This window comes from Caretta caretta, chromosome 23 (assembly GCF_965140235.1).
Source record: "Caretta caretta isolate rCarCar2 chromosome 23, rCarCar1.hap1, whole genome shotgun sequence".
Classification (NCBI taxonomy): Eukaryota; Metazoa; Chordata; order Testudines; family Cheloniidae; genus Caretta; species Caretta caretta.
In genome coordinates this window covers 7,675,292-7,702,336 of record NC_134228.1, presented here as the reverse complement: position 1 = coordinate 7,702,336, position 27,045 = coordinate 7,675,292, and the positions used below count along the sequence as shown (strand labels likewise).

The window sequence follows — 27,045 nt, the reverse complement described above, 5'->3', positions numbered from 1 at the left end:
GCACACTCGCACCATAATTACAACACTTGGCACCTTCATCCTGTACCTGCATACTAGCATCCCTTCAAATTTACCAACCTTCGTAGTCACGGACTTACTTATCACCTTTGCTATTACACACATGGATCACTGCCTCCTGCTCCATTGCAGGGACACATCTCCATACACCGTACCCGGTAAACTGATTCCCATTGACACAGTGCTCTGGCAGTGTAAAGGGTCCTTATCAGTTTCTCCCACTTTAGGCCCCTTTATACTGCCAGAGCACTGTAAAGTGGCCTGAGTATACATGAAAATTCAGACAAGTTACCGCTCACTTACACACCCCACATCTGGTCAAGGGCACGTTCTGCTCAATACTTCATCCAAGAGAGCCAAACTGTGTGGGAGTGGCTAAGGGAAGGCTTCGGCTTAGTATTTACAATACTAGAGGAAACAATTGGTGTTTGTCTAGAGCCTGGTTTTGAAAAGTTGCTTCCAAATTTACATCTGCAATTTTGTGGGGGACAAGAATTGTGAGTGAAATTTTATTGCACTTAAATATTTAGGGAAAAGTTTTCAAAAATGGGCCCTGACTTTTGCTACCGCAAGTTTTGGGTGCCCAGGTTAAAACACCTAAAGTTGAACACTCAAACATCCGATGAAGTGAGCTGTAGCTCATGAAAGCTTACGCTCAAATAAATTGGTTAGTCTCTACGGTGCAACAAGTCCTCCTTTTCTTTTTGCAAGTACAGACTAACACGGCTGTTACTCTGAAACCACTCAAAAAAATGTTGGCTTTAGCTATGTGGCTGCGCGCAGGTAGTTAGAATCACTGTGCTGAGATGAGGCCACAATTATCTGGGCCTGAAATGTCAGAGGCCAGCTTTAGACTCTCTTAAAAAGGAGGACTTAGTCTGTTATTTTGGCTCAGATGAGCACTGTATTCTCTCAAACGTGAGAAATGGCAGCATTTAAGTAGTTTTGACTTAACTACCTAGGTGAGGGTAGCTGCAAATTTAGTCAATAGAAGCACCGGACTGATTTTCACTGAATCATTCAATAGTTCATAGATGGTAACTTTTTCCTTTTTTCCTTTCTAAGGCAAATAAGGGAAGTCTTTTCAATTGTTTAACTGCATTCCTCTAAACCAGAACACTGCACACCCTTAGACACCTGGGCAGACTTAGTTACGTTTGTATCATTGGCCTTATTCAGTGAATTAACTGCTCGAATTAGACCCAATTTTTGCCTTATTGAATGGTCCAGATTGATTGTGGACTTTAGAAAGGTGTTGGCCTCCTGTACTGTGAAAGGAAAATCATGAGACAAAAAATTCTCAAAGAGTTCTGGGTCCCCATCCAAGGCCAGGATATTCTCGAGGACTTTGTGCATGGAGTACAGCTCTTTACAGTTTTCCACGAAGATTCCCCATAGGGACTGGTTCCTGAACTCCTCCTCCATTGGTCGAATCTGCTGCCTGTCCTGAAGGCACTGCAGCACCCAACTCAAGCGGCATGGCCATTGATTAGCCATGACCACCCATGCAGCCACGGACCTTGCAGACATTGTGTGTCTCATAACGTTCTGCTGGAGCATGAGTCTGATGGTGATGGGAATTGTGTTGACTATCCTTTTCATTTGGATAATGCTATCTGGAATGTATGCATAGAGACAATCAGTCTCATTGTGCAGAGCATGAAATGCTTCATGAATATACCTCATAGCATGAGCATCGATTTGGCTTTGGTCCATTTCACTGGACATCTCCATATCTTCCAGGTTTATCATTTCCCCCTTTACGTTCTTGACTCCCCTTTCCACGTTTTTTGTGATGATTTTGTACATCAGGTCCTCCCGGCTCTGGACAGCATCCTGCAATTGCTGGATTTTGGACTTTGTGCCCATCTCTGGCATTGAAAAAGGCAAAGTCACCGTGCGGTTCAGGAACAGGTACCCATTGTCAGCCATTCCTTTCATGCAGCTGGTTTGTTCCAAACACGATGCAATGATGCTGGGATCTATCACCAGGATGAAAATGAATGGGGCGTTCGTGTCCGAGAGCAAAGTGTTTATTGCATTCAAAACCCCAACAACCCTCTCTGGGTAGCACATATCCAGACTGGTGATCTCCAGCACTATGCGCAGCCGCCGTCTCTGATAGATCTCCATGTAATACACAAAGCTGGTCAGCATCTCAATTTCCTTCTTCACTTGGCTCATGAAGCCTAGGTGGCTGCTAAACTTCTCGCTGTCTGTCATCTTCTCAATTTTCTGCTTCTGGCTGATAACCACGTTCTTAACCACAGAGATAACAGTCACTAATATTCCTGATCCAGACAGGGTGGTGGTAGTACTACCAATGACCTTTAACGCCCTGCTGTCTTTTAGTCCTGGTACAAAGATTGCCACTGAGAGCAGACTTATGCCTGCCAGTAGGACAAACACGAGGCCTCCTAGTGTAAGGCAGGTCCGCCTGTTGAGAAGCCATTCGTCTTGGCTAAAGCCAGAGGCATATCTGGGCCTTTTCCCCATCACGTGGTAAAAGCTCAAAGGCAGGGCACCAAAGTGCTTGCGGATGCTTTGACAGAGCGTGGTGACCAGCCCTGCCCACAGCTTGTCGCTGCCAGCATATTGCCAAGCACTAAACCTGATGAAGATGAACTGAATGTTCTCCCTCCTCAGGTGGACCTCAGTGATCACAGGCTGGTAGAAGACCAGATACCACAGGAGAAGAAAATAGCCCCAACCTTCAGGTCTTCTTGGCTTTAGTTGTGATTTTCTCAGCTCCTCTTCTTCTCTCTGAAGGGATTCTTTGAGCATGCAGGCTGGAGAAGCAGAAAAAACAACTGGTTACCCTGCTGTATGGTACTGTGTCTCATTAAGGGGAGGTGGGGAGGCCCTACCAAACAGGTCATGTGGCCCGGATTTGTTATCTTGCTGGGTATCTGAAATAAATTGTTTAATAGGGTGCCATAGGGATCTGTGCTAGCTTTGGTCTTACTTAATTTAACATCTTCATTAATGATCTGAAGAAAGGGGATAAATTGCATATTAGAAAAAATGGCAGATGATTTTAAACAGGGAGGTGCTGCAAACTTGGAGGCCAGAGAAATAACATGAAAGGACCTAGGGCGATTTGGAGAAGAGTCAGAAAAAATAAAATGGATTCAGCTTGAAAGATGCAGCCAGTGCATCCCAGGGAAATTATCCCAAACACACATACTGCGAGGGTGACAAGGAGGGTTGGTGTGTGGCAGTGGGCAGCAAATTAGACAGGAGCTTGAAATGTTATAAGGCAGCAGAAGAGACCATTGCACATGTGGTGGGCAGCATACACAAAGAATCACACTGCAGAGCAGGGGGACATGGCTTTGATGCAACTGTCCCTGGGACATTGTGTTCAGTTCACAGGTGTGCAAAGTAGCTGAATTAACTTTGCTGCTGGAATCTTAACTGTGGTGTTTCCTGACCTTTTGGAGTTTTAATGGAGGCTTTTTTAAAATATTTAACTTCCTTGTTTTGCTTTTGAGGAAATTGCATGTAATGTGTGAGGTCCTGGGGTCTTGGACTCCAGTGAGTATTTGCCTGAGTGAAAACTGAAAGAACTGAAGTCTCCAGGATCTGGGTCCCAGCATAGTATTTCCATGGCCCCATATAGCTCTGAAATGTGCATTTTATTCAGGTGAGAAAGGTGGGATGAGCTCCTGTCTTTGCTGCTGAAATGTGATGTCTTTGGGGACAGATTGCTGGAAGGCAGCTGCCCAAGTAGTTTCCATGGGGATCCTGGCAGTAAAGAAGGCAGAACACAGTTTGTTTATAGAAATAAAAACAGAGACTTTGCAGAATATAGTAGGTTGAAACAAAAATCACTGAAAAACCCAGAAAGACTGGGGGCTGTGATTGTCACCTGACTCCGATAACAGGGTGTTTAGGGGACTGTTAGTTATGTATTACAATCCTCCTCATGCGAAGTGTCCGAGTAACCTCCTTTCTCTGTTCGGCCCCCTTGTCAGAGACTGCAGCATCCCTGAACCTTTCTAACTGGGCAGGAAGAACATACGTTGTGGCGGCACAAACCCAACCATGCCAGCTCACTAGCTGTCTGTGTATGGGAGCACGAAGGGGCATACAAATATTTAGTATATCTGGCACGTAAATACTTTGCAAGCCGGCTACACCAGTGCTGTATGAATGCCTGTTCTCACTTTCAGGTGACATTGTAAATAAGAATCATGGGCCTTGTCTACACTTGCAAGTTGGAGTGCATTAAATCAGTCTTCGGTGCCCTGACTCATGAGGTGTCCACACTGGCAAGGCACGTAGAGCACCTGGACTCCGTGGCTGGAGAGCCCTTGGTAATCCACCTCCACAAGAAGCATAGAGCTTTCTGCGCTCCAGTGTGGACGCCCTGGTCTATTAATGCACTCTGATCGGCCTCCAGGAAGTGTCCTACAATGTCTGTTCTAGCCACTCTGGTCATCACTTTGAAGTCTACTGCCCTGCCCTCAGATGACCAACCATCAGACCCGCCCTTTAAATTCTCTGGGAATTTTGAAAGTCTCCTTCCTGTTTGCTCAGCAAGGCGTGGAGTGCTGTCAGCGCATCTTTCCAGGTGACCATGCCTCCACGCACCAGGCGATCCCCAGCGTGGAGCTATGGCGAGGTGCTGGACCTCACCAGTGTTTGGGGGGAGGAAGCTGTCCAGTCCCAGCTGCACTTCAGCCATAGGAATTACAATACCAATGGGCAGTTATCAAGGGCCATGATAGAAGGGGGCCATGACCAGGATGCAGTGCAGGGTTAAAGGGAAGGAGCTGCAGAACGCCTACCACAAAGCTGTCCCCACGACCTGCCAGTTCTACAAAGAGCTGGACGAGATACTTGGGGGTGATCCCACCTCCACTCCGCAGAGCACCATGGACACTTCAGAGGCCGTGGCAGCCCAGAATGCAACAAGGCAGAAGGAGGAAAGCAGGAGCGAGGGTGCAGAGGAGGACGGGGGCCAGGAGCCAGAGGACAGCTCGGCATCCATAGATGCATGCAGCCAGGAGCTGTTTTCAAGCCAAGAGGAAGGTAGCCAGTCACAGCAGATGGTGTTTGGGGAAGAACAAACAGCAGAGGATGTGCCCGGTAAGCAGCTTTTATTTTGAGAAGGGAGTTGTTGGGTGCGGGCTGTTGGGGCAAGGAGGGTTGCAGAAAGAAGGGTTAGGTCTGCATGCATGCCTAGATGCGGAATAGGGCAGTGGTGTAGTCTCTCACATCGTGGTAATCGGCCTCAGTGATCTCACTGAAGGTCTCATCCAGAAGCTGGGCAATCCGCTTATGCAGGTTCCTTGGCAGAGCTACCGTGCTCCTTGTCCCAGTAAGGCTAACGTATCTGCACCACTGTGCCATGAGGGGGTGGGGGGCGGCCATTGCTGCACACAGGCAAGCAGAATATGGGCCAGGGCGGAAGCCGCATTGTTGTAGAAGACCCTCCCTTGCTTCCCAGGTCACCCTCAGCAGCGAGATATCTTCCAGGACGAACCCAGCCTGTGGAAAATGTGGGGACAGTGTTGAGTATAGGGGCCCCCTGCAGCTGTCGGCTCTCCCCAAGGCACAGGACCCCAGAAGACAGTATGGCCCTGGATCAATCAGTCCCCCCTGTCCCTGTGGTTACTCACCATTTCGGGGCTCTTGTGGGTTATGTGTGCTCACTTTGGGATGGGCAAATTATGCTGTTGTTTGCACTGTGCTTGTCTTTACGTTCAGCCAAATCATTGCTCTGACTAGTGTGAACAATGCTGCCTCTCTTAAATGTTGCAGATGCAACCTTGAGATCCCAGCCGTCCTTGTTATCAACGGCTGAATGGCTGCGCAGCCTCAGGGAGCGGCCACAAAGAAGCGAGGACCTTCTGCATGAAGTCATTACTGAAAATCAAAAAGTACAGGAGTGGCGGGAAACCAAAAGGAGGGTCCGCCAGGACAATGCGGATCACAGGCAACAAACCACGGAGCGGCTCTTAAGCATTACGGAGCGCCAAGTGGACTCAATGCAGGCGCTCATAGCACTGTGAACAGAGCAGATCCGCGCCCGCCCCCCCCCCACATCCCTTACCCCAAAACTCTTTCCCTTACGCCCCCATGTCACCTCCAACCCATTTTCCCCAACATCCGGTTTCTTATCACCACCAGCTGCCTCCAACACCTGTAGCTTCACCACCCAGCCCTGAAAACTAGGACCCTGACCCACTGCGCTCAACCCCCAGCACCATGCAGTAGAGCCAGCCTGAAGTGCAGCACTCATTGCACAGCACTCCAGACAGGAAGGCTGAGTATGATAACAGGATATACACAAATCTGTGACTCTTCCGTTCCCCACCCCGCCCCCTTCTCTCCTCCCACATAGCACAGATGTGTCAGGCCATGTGTGTTTCTCCAGCAGTTGTGTTTCTTTTCAATAAATGAATTTTTTTGGTTTTGGATACATTCTTCATTAAGTAAAAGATAGCACAGCCCAGGAAAGCAACAGGCGCTGCTAGTCAGTGTATTGTACGTAGCAAACACAGATGCCTACTAGCTTTGGAACCACGGCACTTCACTCCCGTGCAGGGCACCAAACATTACTGGTGGCTTTCAGCATTGAATTGCTCCCTCAAGGCATCCCTAATCCTTACCGCCCTGTGGTGGGCCCTTCTAATAGCCCTGGTCTCTGGCTGTTCAAATTCAGCCTCCAGGTGTTGAACCTCAGCGGTCCATGCCTGAGTGAAGCTTTCACCCTTCCCTTCACATATGTTATGAGGGGTACAGCACGTGGCTATAACCGTAGGGAACGTTGTCATTGGCCAGGTCCAGCTTCCCATACAGACAGTGCCAGTGGGCCTTTAAATGGCCAAAAGCACACCCAACAGTCATTCTGCACCGACTCAGCCTGTTGTTGGACCACTCCTTGCTGCTGTCAAGGCTCCCTGTGTAGGGTTTCATAAGCCATGGCATTAAAGGGTAGGCGGGGTCTCCAAGGATCACAATGGGCATTTCCACTTCCCCTATGGTGATTTTTTGATCCGGGAAGAAATTCCTGGCTTGCAGCTTCCTAAACAGGCCTGTGTTCCGAAAGATGTGTGCGCCATGCACCTTTCCAGACCAGCCTACGTTAATGTCCGTGAAACACCCACGGTGATCCACAAGCGCCTGGAGAACTGTCGAGAAATGCTCCTTCCGATTTATGTACTCAGAGGCTAGGTGGTCTGGTGACAAAAGTGGAATATGCGTGCCATCCATCGCCCCTCCGCAGTTAGGGAAACCCGTTTGTGCAAAGCCATCCACAATGTCACACATGTTGCTCAGAGTCATGGTTCTTCTGAGCAAGATGCGATTAATGGTCCTGCACACTTGCATCAACACGATTCCAGCGATAGACTTGCCCACTCCAAACTGGTTAGCAACCGATCGGTAGCTGGAGTAGCTAGCTTCCAGATTGCGATTGCCATGCACTTCTCCACCGGCAAGGTGGGGGTGAGCTCAGCACACAGTCCCATAAAAGTGGCTTTCCTCATCCGAAAGTTCTGTAGCCACTGCTCGTCATCCCAGACTTGCGTGACGATGTGATTCCCACCACTCAGTGCTTGTTTCCCGAGCCCAGAAGCGGCGTTCCATGGCGGTGAGCATGTCCACGAATGTCACAAGCCATCTCGTGTCGTATGCATTCTGCGAGTTGACATCATCTTTGGACGCCTCACTATCACTTTGGAGCTTAAGGATTAACTCGACTGCAATTCATGACGTACTGGCGAGACCGATCAGCATGTTCCTCAGCAGTTCGGGATCCATTCCTGCAGACCGAAAGGGAAGACAGAGTGCGCCGTACAAACGCCGTTGAAAGATGGCGCCAAACGTGGACGGAAGCACAGGGATTGCTGGGATGCAAAGCGATGCATCATGGGACATTGGGACAGGAGCCAGGATGCCCTCCATCCCCCTTCCCACAAGCCTCAGCGCCAGAATGGGAAGAGGTGCTCTCTGGGACAGCGGCCCATAATGCACCACTCCGAATGCCGCTGCAAATGCTGCAAATGTGGCCACGTCACTGAGCTTGCAGCTGACAGAGTGAACATACGGAAGCGCTTTCCCTGCTGCTGTCTCCGAGGGCTGGTTTAACTCCCGGCACTCTACATCTGCAAATGTAGACAAGGCCATAGAAGATTAGGGTTGGAAGAGACCTCAGGAGGTATCTAGTCCAACCCCCTACTCAAAGCAGGACCAACACCAACTAAATCATCCCAGCCAGGGCTTTGCCAAGCCAGGCCTTAAAAACCTCTAAGTATGGAGATTCTACCACCTCCCTAGTACCCATTCCAGTGCTTCACCACCCTCCTAGTGAAATAGTGTTTCCTAATATCCAACCTCCCCCACTGCAACTTGAGACCATTGCTCCTTGTTCTGCCATCTGCCACCACTGAGAACAGCCGAGCTCCATCCTCTTTGGAACCCCCCTTCAGGAAGTTGAAGGCTGCTATCAAATCCCCCCTCACTCTTCTCTTCTGCAGACTAAACAAGACCAGTTCCCTCAGTCTCTCCTCATAAGTCACGTGCCCCAGCCCCCTGATAATTTTCATTGCTCTCCGCTTGACTCTCTCCAATTTGTCCACATCTTTTCTGTAGTGGGGGGCCCAAAACTGGACAATACTCCAACTGTGGCCTCACCAGTGCTGAATAGAGGGAAATAATCGATCTGCTGGCAACGCTCCTACTAACGCAGCCCAATATGCCGTTAGTCTTCTTGGCAACAAGGGCATATGGCTGACACATATCCAGCTTCTTGTCCACTGTAATCCCCAGGTCTTTTTCTGCAGAACTGCTGCTTAGTCAGTCGGTCCCCAGCCTGTAGCGGTGCCTGGGATTCTTCCATCCTAAGTGCAGGACTCTTGAACTGGTCTTTGTTGAACCTCATCAGATTTCTTTTCGTCCAATCCTCCAATTTCTCTCAGTCACTTGGATCCTATCCCTACCCTCCATCATATCTACCTTTCCCCACAGCTTAGTGTCATCTGCGAACTTGCTGAGGGTGCAATCCATCCCATCAGCCGGATCATTAATAAAGATGTTGAACAAAACCGGCCCCAGAACCAACCCCTGGGGTACTCTGCTTGATACCAGCTGCTAACTAGACATCGAGCCGTTGATCACTACCCGTGGAGCCCGACAATCTAGCCAGCTTTCTATCCACATTATAGTCCATTCATCCAATCCATACTTTTTTAATTTGCTGGCAAGAATACTGTAGGAGACCATATCAAAAGGTTTGCTAAAGTCAAGATATATCATGTCCACTGCTTTCCCCATATCCACAGAGCCAGTTATCTCATCATAGAAGGCAATAAGGTTGGTCAGGCATGACTTGGCCTTAGTGAATCCATGTTGACTGTTCCTGATCACCTTTCTCTCCTCCAAACGCTTCAAAATGGTGGAAGTGGGCAGCATTATCTCTAAAGTTTCACACTGTTTTGTTTTTGAGTGTGGTTATGTAAAAAAAATTCCTACATTTATAAGTTGCACTTTCACGATAAAGAGATTACACTAGAGTACTTGCATGAGGTGAATTGGAAAATACTTCTTTTGTTTCTCTTTTTTACAGTGCAAATATTTGTAATAACAAATATAATATAAAGTGAGCACTGTGCACTTTGCATTCTGTGTTGTAATTGAAACCAATATATTTGAAAATATAGAAAAACATCCAAAATATTTATAATAAATTCAAATTCGTATTCTATTATTAAGTGTGATTAAAACTACAATTAATTGCAACTATTTTTTAATCTAGTTAATTTGCTTTGCATTAATTGCTGGCCTTAACTGCAATTAATTGACAGTCCTACTAAATGTCTTTAAAAATTTGGGCCTAGCAACCTAGCTGCATGTTTAGGTGCCTAAATAGCTTTGGAAATCTGGCCCTAAGTGACTGAGGAGCCTTAGTCCCATTTTGAAAGGTGACTTGGTAGCTGATTAAAAGTGTTTATATTGGTAGTGTATATTTTGGCAAAAATAAGCTATAACTAATAAAGAAACTGATACAGAAAAATCAGCAATACCTCCTTTAGGAATGGATGTAACTATATTGATACTTCCCTCAGCACGGCTTCAGTTACACTGATATAAAATTATAACTTTTGTTTACTGAAATACGTTTTACCATTATGGACACTTTCAAAACCAATGTACACTAGAACACCAGAGTTACAAACTGAGCAGTCAACCACATACCTCAGCTGGAACCAGAAGTATGCAGTATTGTGTTTCATTTGTCTGGTGAAGCCATCGTGCCCAGGGCAACAGCACCTTTGTGCCCAGAGTCCCAGTCAACGTTCCCTCTAATTTTTGACAGGCCGTGTGCACAAAAAATTTCTTCTGTGCAAATTGCTGTGCGCGTGGTGCTTCGCTGTGTGCGCGGGATTGGGGATCTGTGGGCGTGTGCACACACACAGAGCTTCGAGGGAACAGTGGTCCCAGGACAGTACAAGTATATCAGAGCGATAAATGCTGGGGAGGGAGAGGAATTCTTTAAGCTCAGTACCAATGTGGACACAAGAACAAATGGATATAAACTGGCCATCGGGAAGTTTAGACTTGAAATTAGACGAAGGTTTCTAACCATCAGAGGAGTGAAGTTCTGGAACAGCCTTCCAAGGGAAGCAGTGGGGACAAAAGACCTATCTGGCTTCAAGATTAAACTCAATAAGTTTGTGGAGGAGATGGTATGATGGGATAACATGATTTTGGCAATTAATTGATCTTTAACTATTCATGGTAAATAGGCCCAATGGCCTGTGATGGGATGTTAGATGGGGTGGGACTGGAGTTACTACAGAGGATTCTTTCCTGGGTATCTGGCTGGTGAATCTTGCCCACATGCTCAGGGTTCAGCTGATCGCCATATCTGGGGTCGGGAAGGAATTTTCCTCCAGGGCAGATTGGAAGAGGCCCTGGGTTTTTTTTGCCTTCCTCTGTTGCATGGGGCACGGGTCACTTGCTGGAGGATTCTCTGCACCTTGACGTCTTTAAACCATGATTTGAGGACTTCAATAGCTCAGACACAGGTGAGAGGTTTATTGCAGGAGTGGGTGGGTGAGATTCTGTGGCCTGCGTTGTGCAGGAGGTCAGACTAGATGATCATAATGGTCCCTTCTGACCTTAATATCTATGAATCTATGAATCCTCGCTCCGACGCGCAGCATGCCTAAGTTCTGGGGAACCCCCTGAGGACAGGGGCCTGTAGAGCCCCTTGCTGGGAACACTCACTGCCCTTGCCTCGGAGCACGCTACCAGACACCGAGGAGCTGACCTCCCATAGCATGCGGGGATCAGGTACAGGTCACAGGCTGCAGCACACAATGACCTGTTCACTGCCAGGCTAGGCGGGAGTACACTGGTGTTCCTCTCTCGCTCTCTCCCAGCAGCCTGTCTCATGCCGGCCTACCGTGCTCCACCCAGTGCCCCCTAGGTATTCTAGCAGGTCTGAAAGCACCAGTTCTCCTGCGGGGAAACCCCAAAGCATCCCTGAGCCCACCTGTAATTTTATCAAGCAGCGAATTAAAACGGCTCCCGACGGGACAGTAGAAGCCGATGGTGACAGGTGTAGCGGTGTGCAGCAGTGTCTTGGAGAGGCAGCAGCAGTAAATATCATCTTCAGTCAGAAAATCTGGGGAAGAGGAGGCATCCATAAACACAGAGAAATAAACATACCTGCTGCCCCTCCCCCCCCCCCCCCCCCCCATCTGTTTGGCTGTTTGCATTGTAACCAGGGAGTGGCTGGGCTGGACAGGATGTGTGAGAGCCCTTGGGAATGCACAGGGCCAGTGGCTGTGACCCTGTTCTCAGTCTCTTTATTAGCATCAGAGGCTCCACGCGGCAAATCTTTTTTCAGGGACACATTTTACTCTTTCTTCAGAGCAACAAATGTTTTTAGCTCATCCTTCAGGGATCCTCAGCTCAGCACCTGCTAACCAGCCAAGGGGCCCATTCTCAGAGCCCAAGCAGTGCAATGGGAGCAGAAGCCTTCAGTAACTCCCCAGCTGGTACAGCTGTCTCCTACACCTCCCTCCCTGGAACCCCCCAGTGCAGAAGGCATGTCAGTAGCCAGGAGGGGCAGGCAGGGAGAGTGGCAGGAGCACAAAGTGCCCGGGCAATCCCCACATGGCGTAAAGTCCCTAGGGAGCCACGACCAGTGGGCTGCACTAAAATGGGCCTGGACTGAGGATCAGGGAGCTGGCTCCTTGACCGCTCCCACTGCTGCTGTACCCAATATAAGCTGGATGCAGAAGAGAATCTGGCCCTGGGGGGGGGGGGATCCTCCCCACCAGGCCACACACAGGCAATGGCTGTGCAGCAGCTCTGCAGAGTTTGCTTAAATCCAGAAGCTATGCTACTGCCCTGGGCCTCAGAGCTATGAATTTAGCAGGTGTGTTGTTCTTAGGGAGCCTTGTTTGCTTTCTGGGATAGAGTGAACTTTGGAGCTGATCCCTGCATAGGCAGACAGGCCGGGTACAGAGATCTTTGTTTGCACAGCATTTACTGCGGTTATGAAAGTCTATAAATGAACATCAGTTGTAATGAACACCTTGATTTTGATCGCCACTCACCACAGATAGGGAAAGGACTTTGAACAGACTTTTGATTCTTTTCCTCAACCTACAGAAACTATATGAGTTATGCATCTGTTGTGTATCTGCCAGAATTCTCCCATGAACGTGGGAGAAGAAATCTGTGTTGTTTTAATATGCAGTTCCACTCTAAAGAGTGACTCTCTTAAATGGCCCCTTCTTAGCTGATCTGCTCCTTGGGCTGCATTTTCTGTTCCTGTTTGGCACAGAAGTGAGTATACTACCCTGCGCCCTGATGTAGGTTAAAGCAGCCTGGGGGCTGCTCCAATCTATGCCAGCTGGCTATAGTCCCTGTGCGACCATATAGAAGCTGAGAATAACTGCAGGGAAGCACAGCCCTGGCCATGCACCCTCTTCACTCTGTGCCCAAGAAGGGTGGCTCAGTGACAGGCTATGCTGGCTGCTTGTCTGCTGAGAGCTCCCTCATGCCTGGGGAATTCTCAGGTGGGCAGATCCAAATGTTTCCTGGATGCTTTGCTTTGTAACTGAGAATCTGGCCCCTTGTGGTTATCAGTCAGAGCTGCACACTTCAGTAACTCATACTTCTTTATTGTTTTTACCAGTCAGCATCTCCAAGCGAACACAGCTTAAAAAGGAGACAGTGGGATTCTTCTCCTTGTGCGTCATCAAGAGACTTGAGCACTAAATCTGAACAGACTACACTTGAGCAAACCCACTGACCTGGTGTCACTTGGGGAGAAGGAAAGTGCCCTGATAGATTGTCAGATCCAAGGCTGGCACATTGGATCTAGAGCCTGAGAACTGGGCTGACCCGGCTGGAGCGGAAGTCTTCTGCCCTCTACCTGCAAGAGCTTCTGCCACTGCTCCGGGCTTCCTCCACCAGTGTCTCCAGCCAGGGCAGCCCGGGCTCAGGGCTTCTGCCCGCTGCTGCCCAAGCCAGAGCTCAGGGCAGCCCAGGCTCGGGGCTTCCACATGTGCATACACACCCCAGCCAGGGCTTGGGGCAGTCTGAGCTGAGGCTTCCGCCCTGGGGCTTTTTCTGGGGCTGGGGCACCCATTTTTCCAGGGGGCCCGCCCAGATTGGCCGGGGACCCCTGCCTTCATCTGTCACTGGCCTGGACTAGCAGCTAGGAGCCTCCAGCTGGGGCTCTCCTAGCAGCATAGGGAAGATCCTACTACCCACCTCCACCTCTGGGATCCTACTCTAACTGCAGGAGGTTCAGAGGCTGCTGCCTAGGCAGCACAGAAGTGAGGGTGGCAATCTTGGGACTCCCCCGCACAACCACTCTGCAACACCTCCCCACCCCCACACACACAATCCTGTTTTGGGTCGGGACCCCCCATAGTTACAACAGGGTGAAATTTCAGATGTAAACATCTGAAACTGTGAAATTGATCAATTAAAAAACCCTCTGGCCATGACTTTGGTGGGGCCCTATTTACATGTTAACCCTGTAATGCTACTTATTGCTCCATCAGCCCCGCCCAGCTCACAGGCTTTTCCTTTATATATGTGTCCATTACTGATTAGGGACTAAAGGCAGCTATTAAACTAGTTGCCAGGATTGTTCTTTTCCCCAGTCCTCTGCCTACCTGGAAAATCTTTGTGCTTACCCACTGGACTAGGAGCAGCTACTAGATCAGTGGTTCCCAAACTTGTTCCGCCACTCGTGCAGGGAAAGCCCCTGCCGGGCCGGGCCGGTTTGCTTACCTGCTGCGTCTGCAGGTTTGGCCGATCGCGGCTCCCAGTGGCCGCGGTTCGCTGCTCCAGGCCAATGGGAGCTGCTGGAAGTGGTGCGGGCTGAGGGACGTACTGGCCGCCGCTTCCAGCAGCTCCCATTGGCCTGGAGCAGCGAACCGCAGCCACTGGGAGCTGCCATCAGCCGAACCTGCGGACGCGGCAGGTAAACAAATCGGCCCAGCCCAGCAGGGGCTTTTCCTGCACAAGCGGCGGAACAAGTTTGGGAACCACTGATCTAAATGAATGTCATACCAATATCATCATCAGGCCAAATATATGGTTACTCTGCTCCCCAGTGCTGGCTGGCAATGTTTCCCATCCTGTTAGCAGGGCGTGATTCGGAGTGCTGTCTTGATGAGTCAACAGGTGGTTTATTACCCCATTTGGAGGGGTCTCTGGAGTGAGGGGATCTGGAGTGTGAGCTGAGGGAGGTTACAGCTGAACCCACAGATATCCTGCTATTAATGTCTTCATTAATAAAACCAAACCCACGGTGGCTGAAGTTGAGAAAGGCTCTTGCTCACATAAGGTGTCAACGGTGGGGTTTGTGTTCAAAATGTCTCTGCACAAAGGAGGAGGAGGAGAGTGGGTGACATCCGGAAAGGATGATGGAACAGTCATGCCCAGACTCTGCAGCATCAGGTGTCACTACAATTTCCGGACAGACAGCAAGCCCAGGCTGTGACCCAACAGGAACAGGAGAGACAGTTCCAAGAGCGGCTGTTCTAGAGGTTCATGAACCATTAGTCTCTCACTGCCTCTTTGCTATTGGGAATGGCAGAAACAGACTCAAAACCCTCTATATGTCCCCTAGCCACTAGGGAGGGACAAAGATACACATGGTTTTAGCATGGGTTACATAAGGAGATAATTTGGCCCATTTCACCTGAAAGGCAGGACAGTAAAGATTGTGGGTTCTCATTTTAGAGACATGGGTTCTAATCTCAGTTCTGCCTATCCAACCTATTACTTATGTTATCTGTAAGATGGAGAATGAAATGTTTTCCTTATGGCCAGGAAATGAGGCCCTTTCAATAAGGATTGCACAGTGCATAGAAGTATTAAAAACAGTCACTAGAAGGGCTTGTGGTAAAAGCTCAGGCTTTTAGATCTAGAGATCCTAGCTTCAGTTCCTGCAAATGGCCCAAAAAAGGGTGGTGTTACTGCAGATTTAACTATCTTGTCTCTAACCACTGGAACATATTCTGCTGCCACAAGCAAAGCCCAAGAACCCTGGTACCCAACAGCTAGTTCTCCGATCGTGGTGTCACTTTCTCTGGACTGCATCACCCACTAAGCTTGAATTAATATGCAATCTAGCTACCATTAACTTGGGTTTGAATAGAGACTGGGAGTGGCTGGGTATTACACATATTGAATCTATTTCCCCATGTTAAGTATCCTCGCACCTTCTAGTCAACTGTCTAAATGGGCCATCTTGATTATCACTACAAACGTTTTTTTTCTCCTGCTGATAATAGCTCATCTTAACTAATTAGCCTCTTACTCCACCTTTTCATGTTCTCTGTATATATGTGTATATATCTATCTTCTTACTACATGTTCCATTCTATGCATCCGATGAAGTAGGCTGTAGCCCATGAAAGCTCATGCTCAAATAAATTGGTTAGTCTCTAAGGTGCCACAAGTCCTCCTGTTCTTTTTGCGGATACAGACTAACACGGCTGCTACTCTGAAACCTAGCATAGAAGTGTAGGCTGTCTATGCTGTGCAGTTGTGGTTTGAACCTTGATGATAACTCATGAAAGTCTCTGTAAGCTACTGTGAAGGCCTGGGAATAATTCTTAAAATGACTTCATGTTACAAAGTGTATTATTAAGTGGGGAATTTGGATGTTGTGTTAGTGTTCATTTTATTGTTGCATTTGTAGTGTCTGTGTTTTGGTTAATGGGAGCTGTCCCTTTAAGAAGAGGACAGGGCAGCTCTGTTACAGGGTTTGTATAATTTGAAGTACTGGGGATGGGTGAGTGTAGGCCCGCCCAAAATTAAAGGTTCTCCCCTTCAATTAAGGGGGAGGAACCGCTGGACCCAGGCATCAATTGAATACTCCCCCCATCAGTTCCACCTCCAAACTCACCACTGGGCTCTGTACCAATTTGCAGACTCAGCAGAGAGGCCAAGAACTGCCGGGGCCATGGGGAGTGATCAACCTTGTGATCCTTAAAGGAAGTACCCCCAGATCAGGGATGGGGCACACTGGGAGGGCCATTTGTGTGGGAAGCTTGCCTTTCTCCTCCCCTGTAGAAAAACCGAGGGTTTCACTCACGAGGACTGCATGAGCACTAAATCCACACAGCTTTCATAAAGCCAGAGTTTATGGTTATGTACAAATTAGTTCATTGACTGATTAGCATACAACGTTGCACATGGAGCTGCACAGAACTTGGCAGCTCTGGGGCTGTAACTCTGCCTTCCCTGTTTTGTCAGTGCCCACAAACCACAGGTGTTCACACCCGCAAACCCCAGGAGGTTCACATGCCCAGATACAGCCTGCAAGGTTCCCAATGAGGGGATAAGATAGCAGAACTCCTGTTGCTTCTTACCCTGGCTACAACCTAAAAATACATTATCCCCCAGGCCTGCTGCTCCCCAGAATCATAGAATCATAGAATATAAGGGTTGGAAGGGACCCCAGAAGGTCATCTAGTCCAACCCCCTGCTCGAAGCAGGACCAATTCCCAGTTAAATCATCCCAGCCAGGGCTTTGTCAAGCCTGACCTTAAAAACCTCTAAGGAAGGAGATTCTACCACCTCCCTAGGTAACGCATTCCACTGTTTCACCACCCTCTTAGTGAAAAAGTTTTTCCTAATATCCAATCTAAACCTCCCCCACTGCAGCTTGAGACCATTACTCCTTGTTCTGTCATCTGCTACCATTGAGAACAGTCTAGAACCATCCTCTCTGGAACCCCCTTTCAGATAGTTGAAAGCAGCTATCAAATCCCCCCTCATTCTTCTCTTCCGTAGACTAAACATCCCAAGTTCCCTCAGCCTCTCCTCATAACTCATGTGTTCCAGACCCCTAATCATTTTTGTTGCCCTTCGCTGGACTCTCTCCAATTTACCCACATCCTTCTTGAAGTGTGGGGCCCAAAACTGGACACAGTACTCCAGATGAGGCCTCACCAATGTCGAATAGAGGGGAACGATCACGTCCCTCGATCTGCTCGCTATGCCCCTACTTATACATCCCAAAATGCCATTGGCCTTCTTGGCAACAAGGGCACACTGCTGACTCATATCCAGCTTCTCGTCCACTGTCACCCCTAGGTCCTTTTCCGCAGAACTGCTGCCTAGCCATTCGGTCCCTAGTCTGTAGCTGTGCATTGGGTTCTTCCGTCCTAAGTGCAGGACCCTGCACTTATCCTTATTGAACCTCATCAGATTTCTTTTGGCCCAATCCTCCAATTTGTCTAGGTCCTTCTGTATCCTATCCCTCCCCTCCAGCGTATCTACCACTCCTCCCAGTTTAGTATCATCCGCAAATTTGCTGAGAGTGCAATCCACACCATCCTCCAGATCATTTATGAAGATATTGAACAAAACCGGCCCCAGGACCGACCCTTGGGGCACTCCACTTGATACCGGCTGCCAACTAGACATGGAGCCATTGATAACTACCCGTTGAGCCCGACAATCTAGCCAGCTTTCTACCCACCTTATAGTGCATTCTTCCAGCCCATACTTCCTTAACTTGCTGACAAGAATACTGTGGGAGACCGTGTCAAAAGCTTTGCTAAAGTCAAAACTCCCCTCCCACCAAAGTAGAGGGTGACCGAGCATGAACATGGATTCTACAAAACCTCAGAGGGCTTCTTAGTGCCGAATCAGCCAAAATTGTCTCCTAAACTGTCAGCCAAAACAGACTGTAGCTGGGAAACTGAGCACAGAAAGTTTAAATAACTTGGATACGGTCAAATGGGGAATCAGGCACAGAACTGAAGTGTGCTCCACAGTGTGGGTGTCTTTAAACAGACCTCAGAAAGATTGTGGTTTAAGTGATTTGCCCAACATCACATAAATAATCTGCAGCAGTACGCCGGGGTTCTGTATCCCAATCCAGTCTCTTCACCACAGAATCATATTTGCAGCCCTTCTCTTGTTCACTGTACACAAGCATTACTTTGATATTCAGTCACAGGCGACTAGCTGATCTAGCCCATGCATTGCAAAAGGCAGTGTGGCTAAGTGGGCTAAGTCTAGGGACTGTCATCCCTGGATTCTAGTCCTAACTCTCCCTCAACTGACCTTGCAAAATCTCTTCTCTGCAAAATCTGGGACTGGTGCTTGCCTTCCTTTGGGAATACAAGATCGTATTGGATAAAAAGAATCTTTCTGTTTACTTCACAGCTAACAGTTGGCAGTAGAAGGACAATCAAACTCACAGTCTCCAAGGCCAGTGGACTTTCCCCAAGGCGAGAGGATATTCTGTAGGTTGCTTGTTAAGCTGGTAACTATGTGGAGTTCAGCGTGGAGCCAGCTCACAGCCCAAGCCAAAAGTGGTTTGCTCAGCAGAAGTTACCCAAACAACTAGTAACTTTTAATAATGACTGTTTGGAGCTGAGCCTGGTGTGGGCACTAGATCACCGCAAGGGCAGTCCGGGGATATACGTTTGGATCTTCCCCTCTGTTGTCTCTGAATCCCTCTGCACAATGTGTTGTTAGAAGAGGATGAGGTTTGGAGGCCCCGTATCTTGGGAACTCCCTGGTCAAATGACCCTAAATCTGCACCACAAATTTTAGGGCGGCATGGCTATTTTCAAGGCAATCTACCTATGGATGTGGATTTTAGAGCAATTTGAAAAATCAGCTTTAAACAGAAACCTTGGTGGAGCCTGCACTGCGGAGTCGCAATCACTCCTCCAGACTTGGAGCAGTTTACAAAAGGAAGAAAGGAAAACTCCCTAGATACGCAGGCAAGGACCCATTCGTACCATCTTTGCCCTCATCCTGTCCCCAAGCCCCTGCCTGTATTGTGATCTTCTCCTGATTGCAAACTTTGCCTTTGCTTTTTCTGGCACTGAGGGTAAGACATATAAATAGTAATGAGAAGAAACAAAGAGTCTGAAAAGTTGATGCTAATGGATAGGCTCTTGCACGTGACGGCCAAAGCATGTAAAGTCACTCAGCTTTCTCCTGGACTCCCATTTCCCAAACACAACAGAGACACGGCATTACAGCATATCTGCATCCTGATGTACCTTGGCTGTTGGTTTCCTGATCCATGAAGTTGATCTGCCCCTTCGAGCCTTTACATTCCACTCCAGGAGGTTCCTCAACATGTTCTAAGCAGCAGTTTTCTTCATCCTTACAACTCATTGGTGTTAGATCAGGAGATCTGTCCGCAAGATTTTCCAGGTAGGCAGAGGACTGGGGAAAAGAACAATCCTGGCAATTAGTTTAATAGCTGCCTTTAGTCCCTAATCAGTAATGGACACATATATAAAGGAAAAGCCTGTGAGCTGGGCGGGGCTGACGGAGCAATAAGTAGCATTACAGGGTTAACATGTAAATAGGGCCCCACCATAGTCACGGCCAGAGGGTTTTAAATTGATCAATTTCACAGTTTCAGATGTTTACATCTGAAATTTCACCCTGTTGTAACCATGGGGGTCCTGACCCAAAACGGGATTGTGTGTGTGTATGTGTGGGGGGGGTGTTGCAAAGTGTTGTGCAGGGGGGTCCCAAGATTGCCACCCTCACTTCTGTGCTGCCTAGGCAGCAGCCTCTGAGCTTCCTGCAGTTAGAGTAGGTTCCTGGAGGTGGAGGTGGGTAGTAGGATCTTCCCTATGCTGCTGGAAGAGCCCCAGCCAGGGGCTCCTAGCTGCTAGTCCAAGCCAGTGACAGATGAAGGCAGGGGTCCCCGGCCAATCTGGGCGGGTCCCCTGGAAAAATGGGAGCCCCAGCCCCAGAAAAAGCCCCAGGGCGGAAGCCTCAGCTCAGACTGCCCCAAGCCCTGGCTGGGGTGTGTGTGCACGTGTGGAAGCCCCGAGCCTGGGCTGCCCCGAGCTCCGGCTTGGGCAGCAGGGGGCAGAAGTCCTGAGCCCGGGCTGCCCTGGCTGGAGACGCTGGTGGAGGAAGCCCGAAGCAGTGGCAGAAGCTGTCCGGGGGAGAGCGCAGAAGTCCCGATCCCGGGCTGACCCGGCTGGAGTGGTGGTGGGTGCCCTAAGCCCCAGCTGCCCCAGCCGGAGTGACAGGGAGCAGAAGCTCAGAGCCTGGGCTGCCTTGGTTGGGGGGTGGAAGGCCCCAGGCTGGGCTGCCCCAAGCCCTGGCTGGAGTGCAGGGAGACTCTAAGCCCGTGCTGCTCCAGCTGCAGCTGGCAGAAGTGGAAGCCTCCAGCCCCGGGAGCCACCGGGGAAGGAAGCCCTGAGCTCGGTGCCCGGAGCCATGGCAGGAGTCGCAAGGTGTGTGTAGTGGGGCAGAAGGCCAGAGCCCGGGCTGTTCCAGCTGCAGCCGCCGGGAGCAAAAGCCCCCAGCCTGGCAGGAGCTGCTGGGGGAGGAAGCCCAGGCCTTGGCGCTGGGAGCTGCGGCAGGAGCCACGGGGAGAGGGGGGAGGGAACGGATGCCCAGAGCCGTGCTGCAGCGCAGAAGTGAGGGTGTTCCACCCTCATTTCTATGCTGCTTCTGGAGGTGGGTCTGATTTCCTCACCAAGAGCAGCCATGTAGGGGAAGGGCAACTCGTGTCCCTCCCCAGCATGTCCAGACTAGCAACTAAGAGCCCTGGGCTCCCAGCAGCAGGGGAGATCAGATTTCACGGTCCGTGACATGTTTTTCATGCTGTGAAATTGGTCGGGCCCTACACATAAACTAGATTGTGACGGAACTACGGTATGACGGCATGAAGGGAAGGCAGTAGCTAGAATAAAACTAGGTTTTAACAAAGTATTTGATACCTCTCCTCACGAAATCCTACCGGCAATGTGAATTCAGACTGGGTCAGCTGTGTGTACTGCCCCATGCTCTGCAAACTGGCTAAAGAGCCAGCTCTGGAGGGATTGAGAACAGTGTGTTGAGTTGGGTGGGAGGGGCCTAGCAAGTGTCAGTGTTGGGCCTGGTAACATGTATTTTGGGTACATCTTCACTTCGAGATGTGGGTGTAATTTCTGGCTTGAGAAAACATACCTGCTCTGATCAAGCTAGCATGCTGAAACTAGACTGTAGCTGTGGCCGAATGAGCAGAAAGGAGCGGCTAGCCGCCCGAGTACGTGGCTAGAGTCTTGGATGGGTATGTACTTGGGTGGCTAGCCCCTCCTGCCGCTTGCACCGCTGTGGCTACGTGGTATTTTTAGTGCATTAATTCAATCAGAGTTACCGAGGGTCTGCCTCCTAGAGCCAGGAATTACGGCCTCAGCTTGACGTGTAGACACACCCAGAGATTGGGGGAAGGGGTGAAATCATAGCAATTACATTTCCAAATGATACATACTGGGTGCAGCTGCAAACAGCAGTGTAAGCCAGGTTGGCAGCTAACAGGCAGATGCTATTGCGGCTTCTCTTCCTGAGGAGTGTCGTCTCATTTTTCCTTGTGCTCCCCCCTCTCTCTGTCTGTCTCCAGTTATTGTCTCTTGTCTTATTCTTAGCTGCTCATAGAGCAGGAATCATCTTTTGGTTCGGTGTTTTGGACCATGCCTAGGGCCGTGGGGTGTGGTCGACGTCTGGGGCTCCTATGTATTACTGTAAGAATTAATAATAGATAATAATAATACAGTGACAGTGCACTGTCTGTGGGGACCATTGTGTGACATTTATGAATAGTTTCAGTCTGATTGTGCTCCTACAAGAATGACAAGCAGTAGGGTTGCTTGTGCCTGGAATTGTAAACAGCTCTGGAGAAGCCCCTGTGGCCACCCTCGGGGATGGCTTGCATGTATGAGTTCAGGTTTGGGGCAAGTCTGCGCAGCGCATCTGGTGCATCTGGTGAGGACGCGTTGTGCCAATGGGAGAGTGCGAGAAGCAGAAGCTATGTTGGTGGGAGAGGGTCTCCCACCATCACAGTGTGGTGTGGACACCCGGCTTTAAGTAGATGTAATTTACATCACTAAGCGGGGTGTTGTTTTCACACCCCTGAGTGACATAAGTTACATCGACTTAAGAGGTAGTCTCCTAATTAGAGATGGGCTGGATGCAGTACACAACATCTAACCCTTCCAATTTGGGAAAGACTATATTCTGATTGGGAGTCAGAACCAAACCTCACAACTGAGGCCATATCTGTCATGGCTTTGACTCATAACCCTTGACCTGAACAATCCTGGAAATCTGTACAGATTCAAGAAAGAATCGGTATCTAGCTGTGAAATCCACAGCTTGGACCCAAAATATGTTCTAGTTCAAACAGAGCTTGATTCACGGAAGTCCTATGGACTCCGTTATACAGGTGGTCAGACCTAAATTCCCTCTAAGCTGCACGACCACGCAGCAGGCTATCGAGGGCTGCACAGGTGCGCAGTGGGGAGAGGCGCCTCTGCCCCCGGTTCAGGCCCCGGCCCCAGAGCTGCCACAGCTGGGGAGAGGGCTGAGGGGAGTCCTCTCTCCCCACTGCAGCCCAAGGGCAGCCTGCACTCCAAACCCCTCATCCCCAGCCCCACCCCAGAGTCTGCACCCCCAGCCAGAGCCCTAACTCCCCCAACACACTCCAACCCTCTGCCACAGCCCGGAGCCCCCTCCCACACTCTGAACCCCTCGGCCGCACCCCCACCACACCACCTCCATATAGGTGCGCATAACAAAATTAATTCCGCACATGGATGTAAAAAATTAGAGGGAACATTGGGTCAGACTAGATGATCACAACGGTCCCTTCTGGCCTTATAATAACTGAATGTATGAATCTATGTCTAGTCCTGCCCACTGATTCTGGAACTGTTCTTTGAAGCACAAATGTGACGAGTTTATGATTGCCAGCCCCAAAGTCCCTCCCATCCTCACATCTACTGTGTTGTAAAATCAGGTCAGCCTCACCCCATGTTGGTTCTCTCATGTTTTGGAATTAGAAATTATTCTTCACTAGGTGTAAAAATATGGCCCAGATCCCTGTGCAGACATAGGAGGGGTTGGGCTTGCTGGTCGTTGGGGTTCTCCAGAGTATTAGCTGTGAGACCCTGTTGTGGGGTGACTGTCTGTTTGGGATCGGATCCAGACCCTGTTCCTGTAACAGCCAAGGATTTGAATTTGAATCCAGGGAACCAACTGGCTAAGATGGAAATTGTCAGTGAAAATGCAAATAACCTGGCTGGCATGAGGGAGGAGCTGCTAGGCTCAGGATACCTGCCTGCCTGTAACCAGGCCCCTGAGGCTGGGTGGGACAGAGAGATGCTCCCTGCCCCCTTGCACACCGGAGAGGGGGCTCACGCTGGCTCTGATGCAGCTCGCTGCTTTCCTCCACTGGGACAGCGAGGGCAGCGCTGAGCATGGGGGGAGACACAGGCAGGGCAGGTCGGCTGCCAACCAGGTTTCCCTGGTCCAGAGGCGCTGCTGGGAAGTGAGTCCACGGCAAGGATGGAGCGACCAGGGACAGGGCTCAGCAGAGCTGTGACCCTGGCCCAGCCAGCGAGAGGGAAGACTGGGTAGCTGAGTCTGCAGAGCAGAACAGCTGGGTAGTTAATCTCTAGAGAATGCAGGGGATGGCAGGTCTACTCTCATCTCTAGACACTTTGGATAGGACTTGTAGTCTCTCAGTGAATTTAACATCTAGTTCCTTGTGGAAGCAGAGGTTGGTAAGGGAAGGACAACAGAACTTTGAGAGCACAGCTTGTAAAAGTGAACCTGAGATGGCGGGGTACTACCGGAGGTTTGTACCCCGCTGGAGCTCCCTAGCTGCCCCCATCACTAAGCTATGTAAGAAGGGGAAGCCAGACGAACTGGTCTGGACCAAGCAGTGCCAGGGGGCTCTCTGTGCATTGAAGGAGGCTCTAATCCAGGGCCTGGTAAATCTGGTAAACCCAGACTTTGCCAAGGCCTTTATAGTGTTCACCGATGCCTCAGACACAGGGCTGGGTGCGGGGCTGATACAAGCCGATGCTAAGGAATGGGAGAGATGTTGGGGCATCCATGGAAACTTCGGTGGGGTCGAACTTCCCCAGGTCACTGGCTAAAGTGACCTCGCTCAGTTCGGGCTCGAAAGGGGGAGAGATGTGACGAAGTGGGACTGTTCTTAATGTTTTCTCAGAATATTGTGGGCATGGTTCAGTTTCCCCTATGCAGTTCTTAAGTATCTAGGTGGTGGGATAAGGGTGTATGATCATTGCAGAGCCCTAGAGGGCAGGTGTGTGCAGGGGTCTGGACACAGAGAATGGCCAACGCCCTGTTTCCTGACACCCGGATATTCAAATTGAGCTCTAACTTTAATGATAGATGATTGCCAATCCTGAGCTCTGGATCTCGGCACCTTAAGATCCTAGATCTGCTGGATACCCACCACAAAGACCCATTCCTCAACCCCCACACTGAATGTTCCATAGAGGCGACAGCCAGCCACACACTGGCATTTCTCCTGTGTGATTGTGTCAGGGATATAGAAACAGGAGGATAATTGGTGGCTCGGAGCTGTAGGAGGAATATCACTGAACATATTGGGCTGATTGTGGGGGTGCTGCACTCTGGGGGTGAAATATGGACAGGGCAAGAGTTGCTTCGGGAGGCTGAGCTGTGGGACACACTCACAGGGCCGGCGGTACTGCGGGGGGCTCTGAGCCGTGAGACACACTGACAGGGACAGCGGTGCTGGGGGGCTCTGAGCTGTGGGACACACTGACAGGGACAGCGGTGCTGGGGGGCTCTGAGCTGTGGGACACACTGACAGGGACAGCGGTGCTGGGGGGCTCTGAGCTGTGGGACACACTAATAGGGCTGAACTGCAGGACACTGACAGGACTGGGCATGCAGGTTTGTTGCTCTGCTGGATTTAGCGTGTCCACTTATGCATCCCCGGGACATTCCCTTTATACTGCTTCTTCCGCCTGCGTGACCCCACCACCTCTGTTCATGGGTGCAGGGTCAAGTTATTGGGAGCATGTGGTGCCTTGCACAAAACGACCTTCTCTGTGTGTAATAACCACCTCTGGTTTTATAAGTACTGGTCAGGGGACAGACTATTCTAAAACAAGACTGTACATCTTAAAACCAGACAAATGGGCTGTGATGCTTTGCTGATCAGATTGCTGTGACACATTCCTCCTTGTAGCCTCCACCCATGTGTTGTGTGTGAATTGCATCAGCACCCTGAAACCTTCTCTGACCAGTTTCCTGTTGTCTCAGTCTGAACTGGGAGTAGGTTCACACGCACGGTTCAACTGGGCTGAAATCGGGAAAACCAGAGATGCTAAACTAATTCTGTTGATTGACCTGTTACCAAGAAGCCCCCTTTCTCCTGCCACTCTCCCAGTTGTTAAGCACTTGTGTATTTCAAGTATTCCTCTAATCAGAGGTGAGTTTGCCGGGGCATACATTCCAGGAAAGCATTACCGGCTCATTATCAAGGTCAGACAGAAAGCAGCATCTTCAGAAAAGAAAATGCCAGAAAAACACTAAACATCAAATTTCCAAGTGCAAATAAGCAAATAACTTCCACAAAACTGCTAACTAAGGAAGCTGAACAGAAAATGCTTCCATCGTGAGTCTCCAAAGTGCTGCTACCATCCGGCAGGTGACTGGGGTTTGGATTCTGGCACCGGAAAATAACATTTGCTCTTGTCTCTCTCTGGTATTTGCAGGCGACCATTCACAATGGTATCCAGGGTTGCTGACTGTCTAATGGCACAAACCCAAACACCGTTGCCTCGCCCCTTCCCCCAAGGCCTCGCCCTTTCTCCAAGGCCTCGCCTCCGTTCACTCCAACCCCCTTCTTCCATCACTTTCTCTCCCCAACCCTCACTCACTTTCACCAGGGTTGAGGTGCGGGAGAGGGCGCGGGCTCCGGGCTGGGACTGAGGAGTTTGGAGTGTAGAAGGTGGCTCCGGGCTGAGCCTGGGGCAGGGGATTGGGGTGCAGGAGGGAGTGCCGGGTGTGGGCTCTGGGAGGGAGTTTGGATGCAGGCCAATGGGAACTGCGCAGTCAGCAATCGGGGTGGGGGCAGCGCACGGAGACCCCCTGCCCCCAACCCCCAGGAGCCACAGGGACAGTGCTGGCTGCTTCCAGGAGCAACACTGCGCTGCCAGACTGTTAGCACCCTAAATCTCCCAGTACGGCTGCAGTAGCCTCTGGGAGATAGGGCCTGATTTTTGCAGCCCTAAGGTATCTAGGCCTCCATATCTTTAGCTTCTTCCATCCCAGGCCCTGAAAACATTTCACAAACATGAATGAACAGAGTCTCATGATTCTCCTGTTCAGCAGGGAGATATTACAATTACTTAAGACACTTCAAGCAAACTAAAGTCATTGTGGGATAATTTAGAAACTACCTATGCTTGGTTCCTCAAGTAGATCCTTACGGGTGGCCAGAAGGTCCCCAGGAGTAGCTCTGGGATGGGAAACATCAAGGAATCTTTCCTGGCCCATTGAGCAGAGTTTTGTGTCTCTCACTCAATCCTCTCCCATTCTCCAAATAATGTATTATAAAATTAGCAGGGACTCCTTGACGGAGTAGCTGCTGTGTGCGCCTACCTTAGACTTTGGTGTCAGGTGTCTCTCTGCCTCTGAATACATCCAGTGAGCTTTGCTTCTCTTCAGTCTTTCTTCTCTGGCCACACTTACGGTTCCTTTCAT

General features: G+C 49.9%; 1 protein-coding gene across 1 annotated transcript; it reads right to left on the bottom strand.

Moving 5' to 3' along the window:
- Positions 1-1,110: 1,110 nt before the first annotated feature.
- Positions 1,111-27,045, bottom strand: NKPD1 (NTPase KAP family P-loop domain containing 1). Its single transcript, XM_048834353.2, has 4 exons — positions 26,944-27,045; positions 19,545-19,713; positions 11,528-11,659; positions 1,111-2,807 (listed from the first exon to the last, which is right to left on the bottom strand). Exons 1-4 carry the CDS (start codon positions 27,043-27,045, stop codon positions 1,111-1,113), a joined length of 2,100 nt encoding a protein of 699 aa, XP_048690310.2.

What these genes read in the sequence shown, in the direction of transcription:
- NKPD1 (XM_048834353.2), bottom strand. Translation starts at nt 27,045, where the DNA reads ATGAAAGGAACCGTAAGTGTGGCCAGAGAAGAAAGACTGAAGAGAAGC. An exon ending in ACCTGACACCAAAGTCTAAG is followed by an intron (nt 19,714 to 26,943) that starts GTAGGCGCACAC and finishes TCTTTTCCCCAG; the next exon opens with TCCTCTGCCTACCTGGAAAA. An exon ending in TCAGGAAACCAACAGCCAAG is followed by an intron (nt 11,660 to 19,544) that starts GTACATCAGGAT and finishes CCTCTTCCCCAG; the next exon opens with ATTTTCTGACTGAAGATGAT.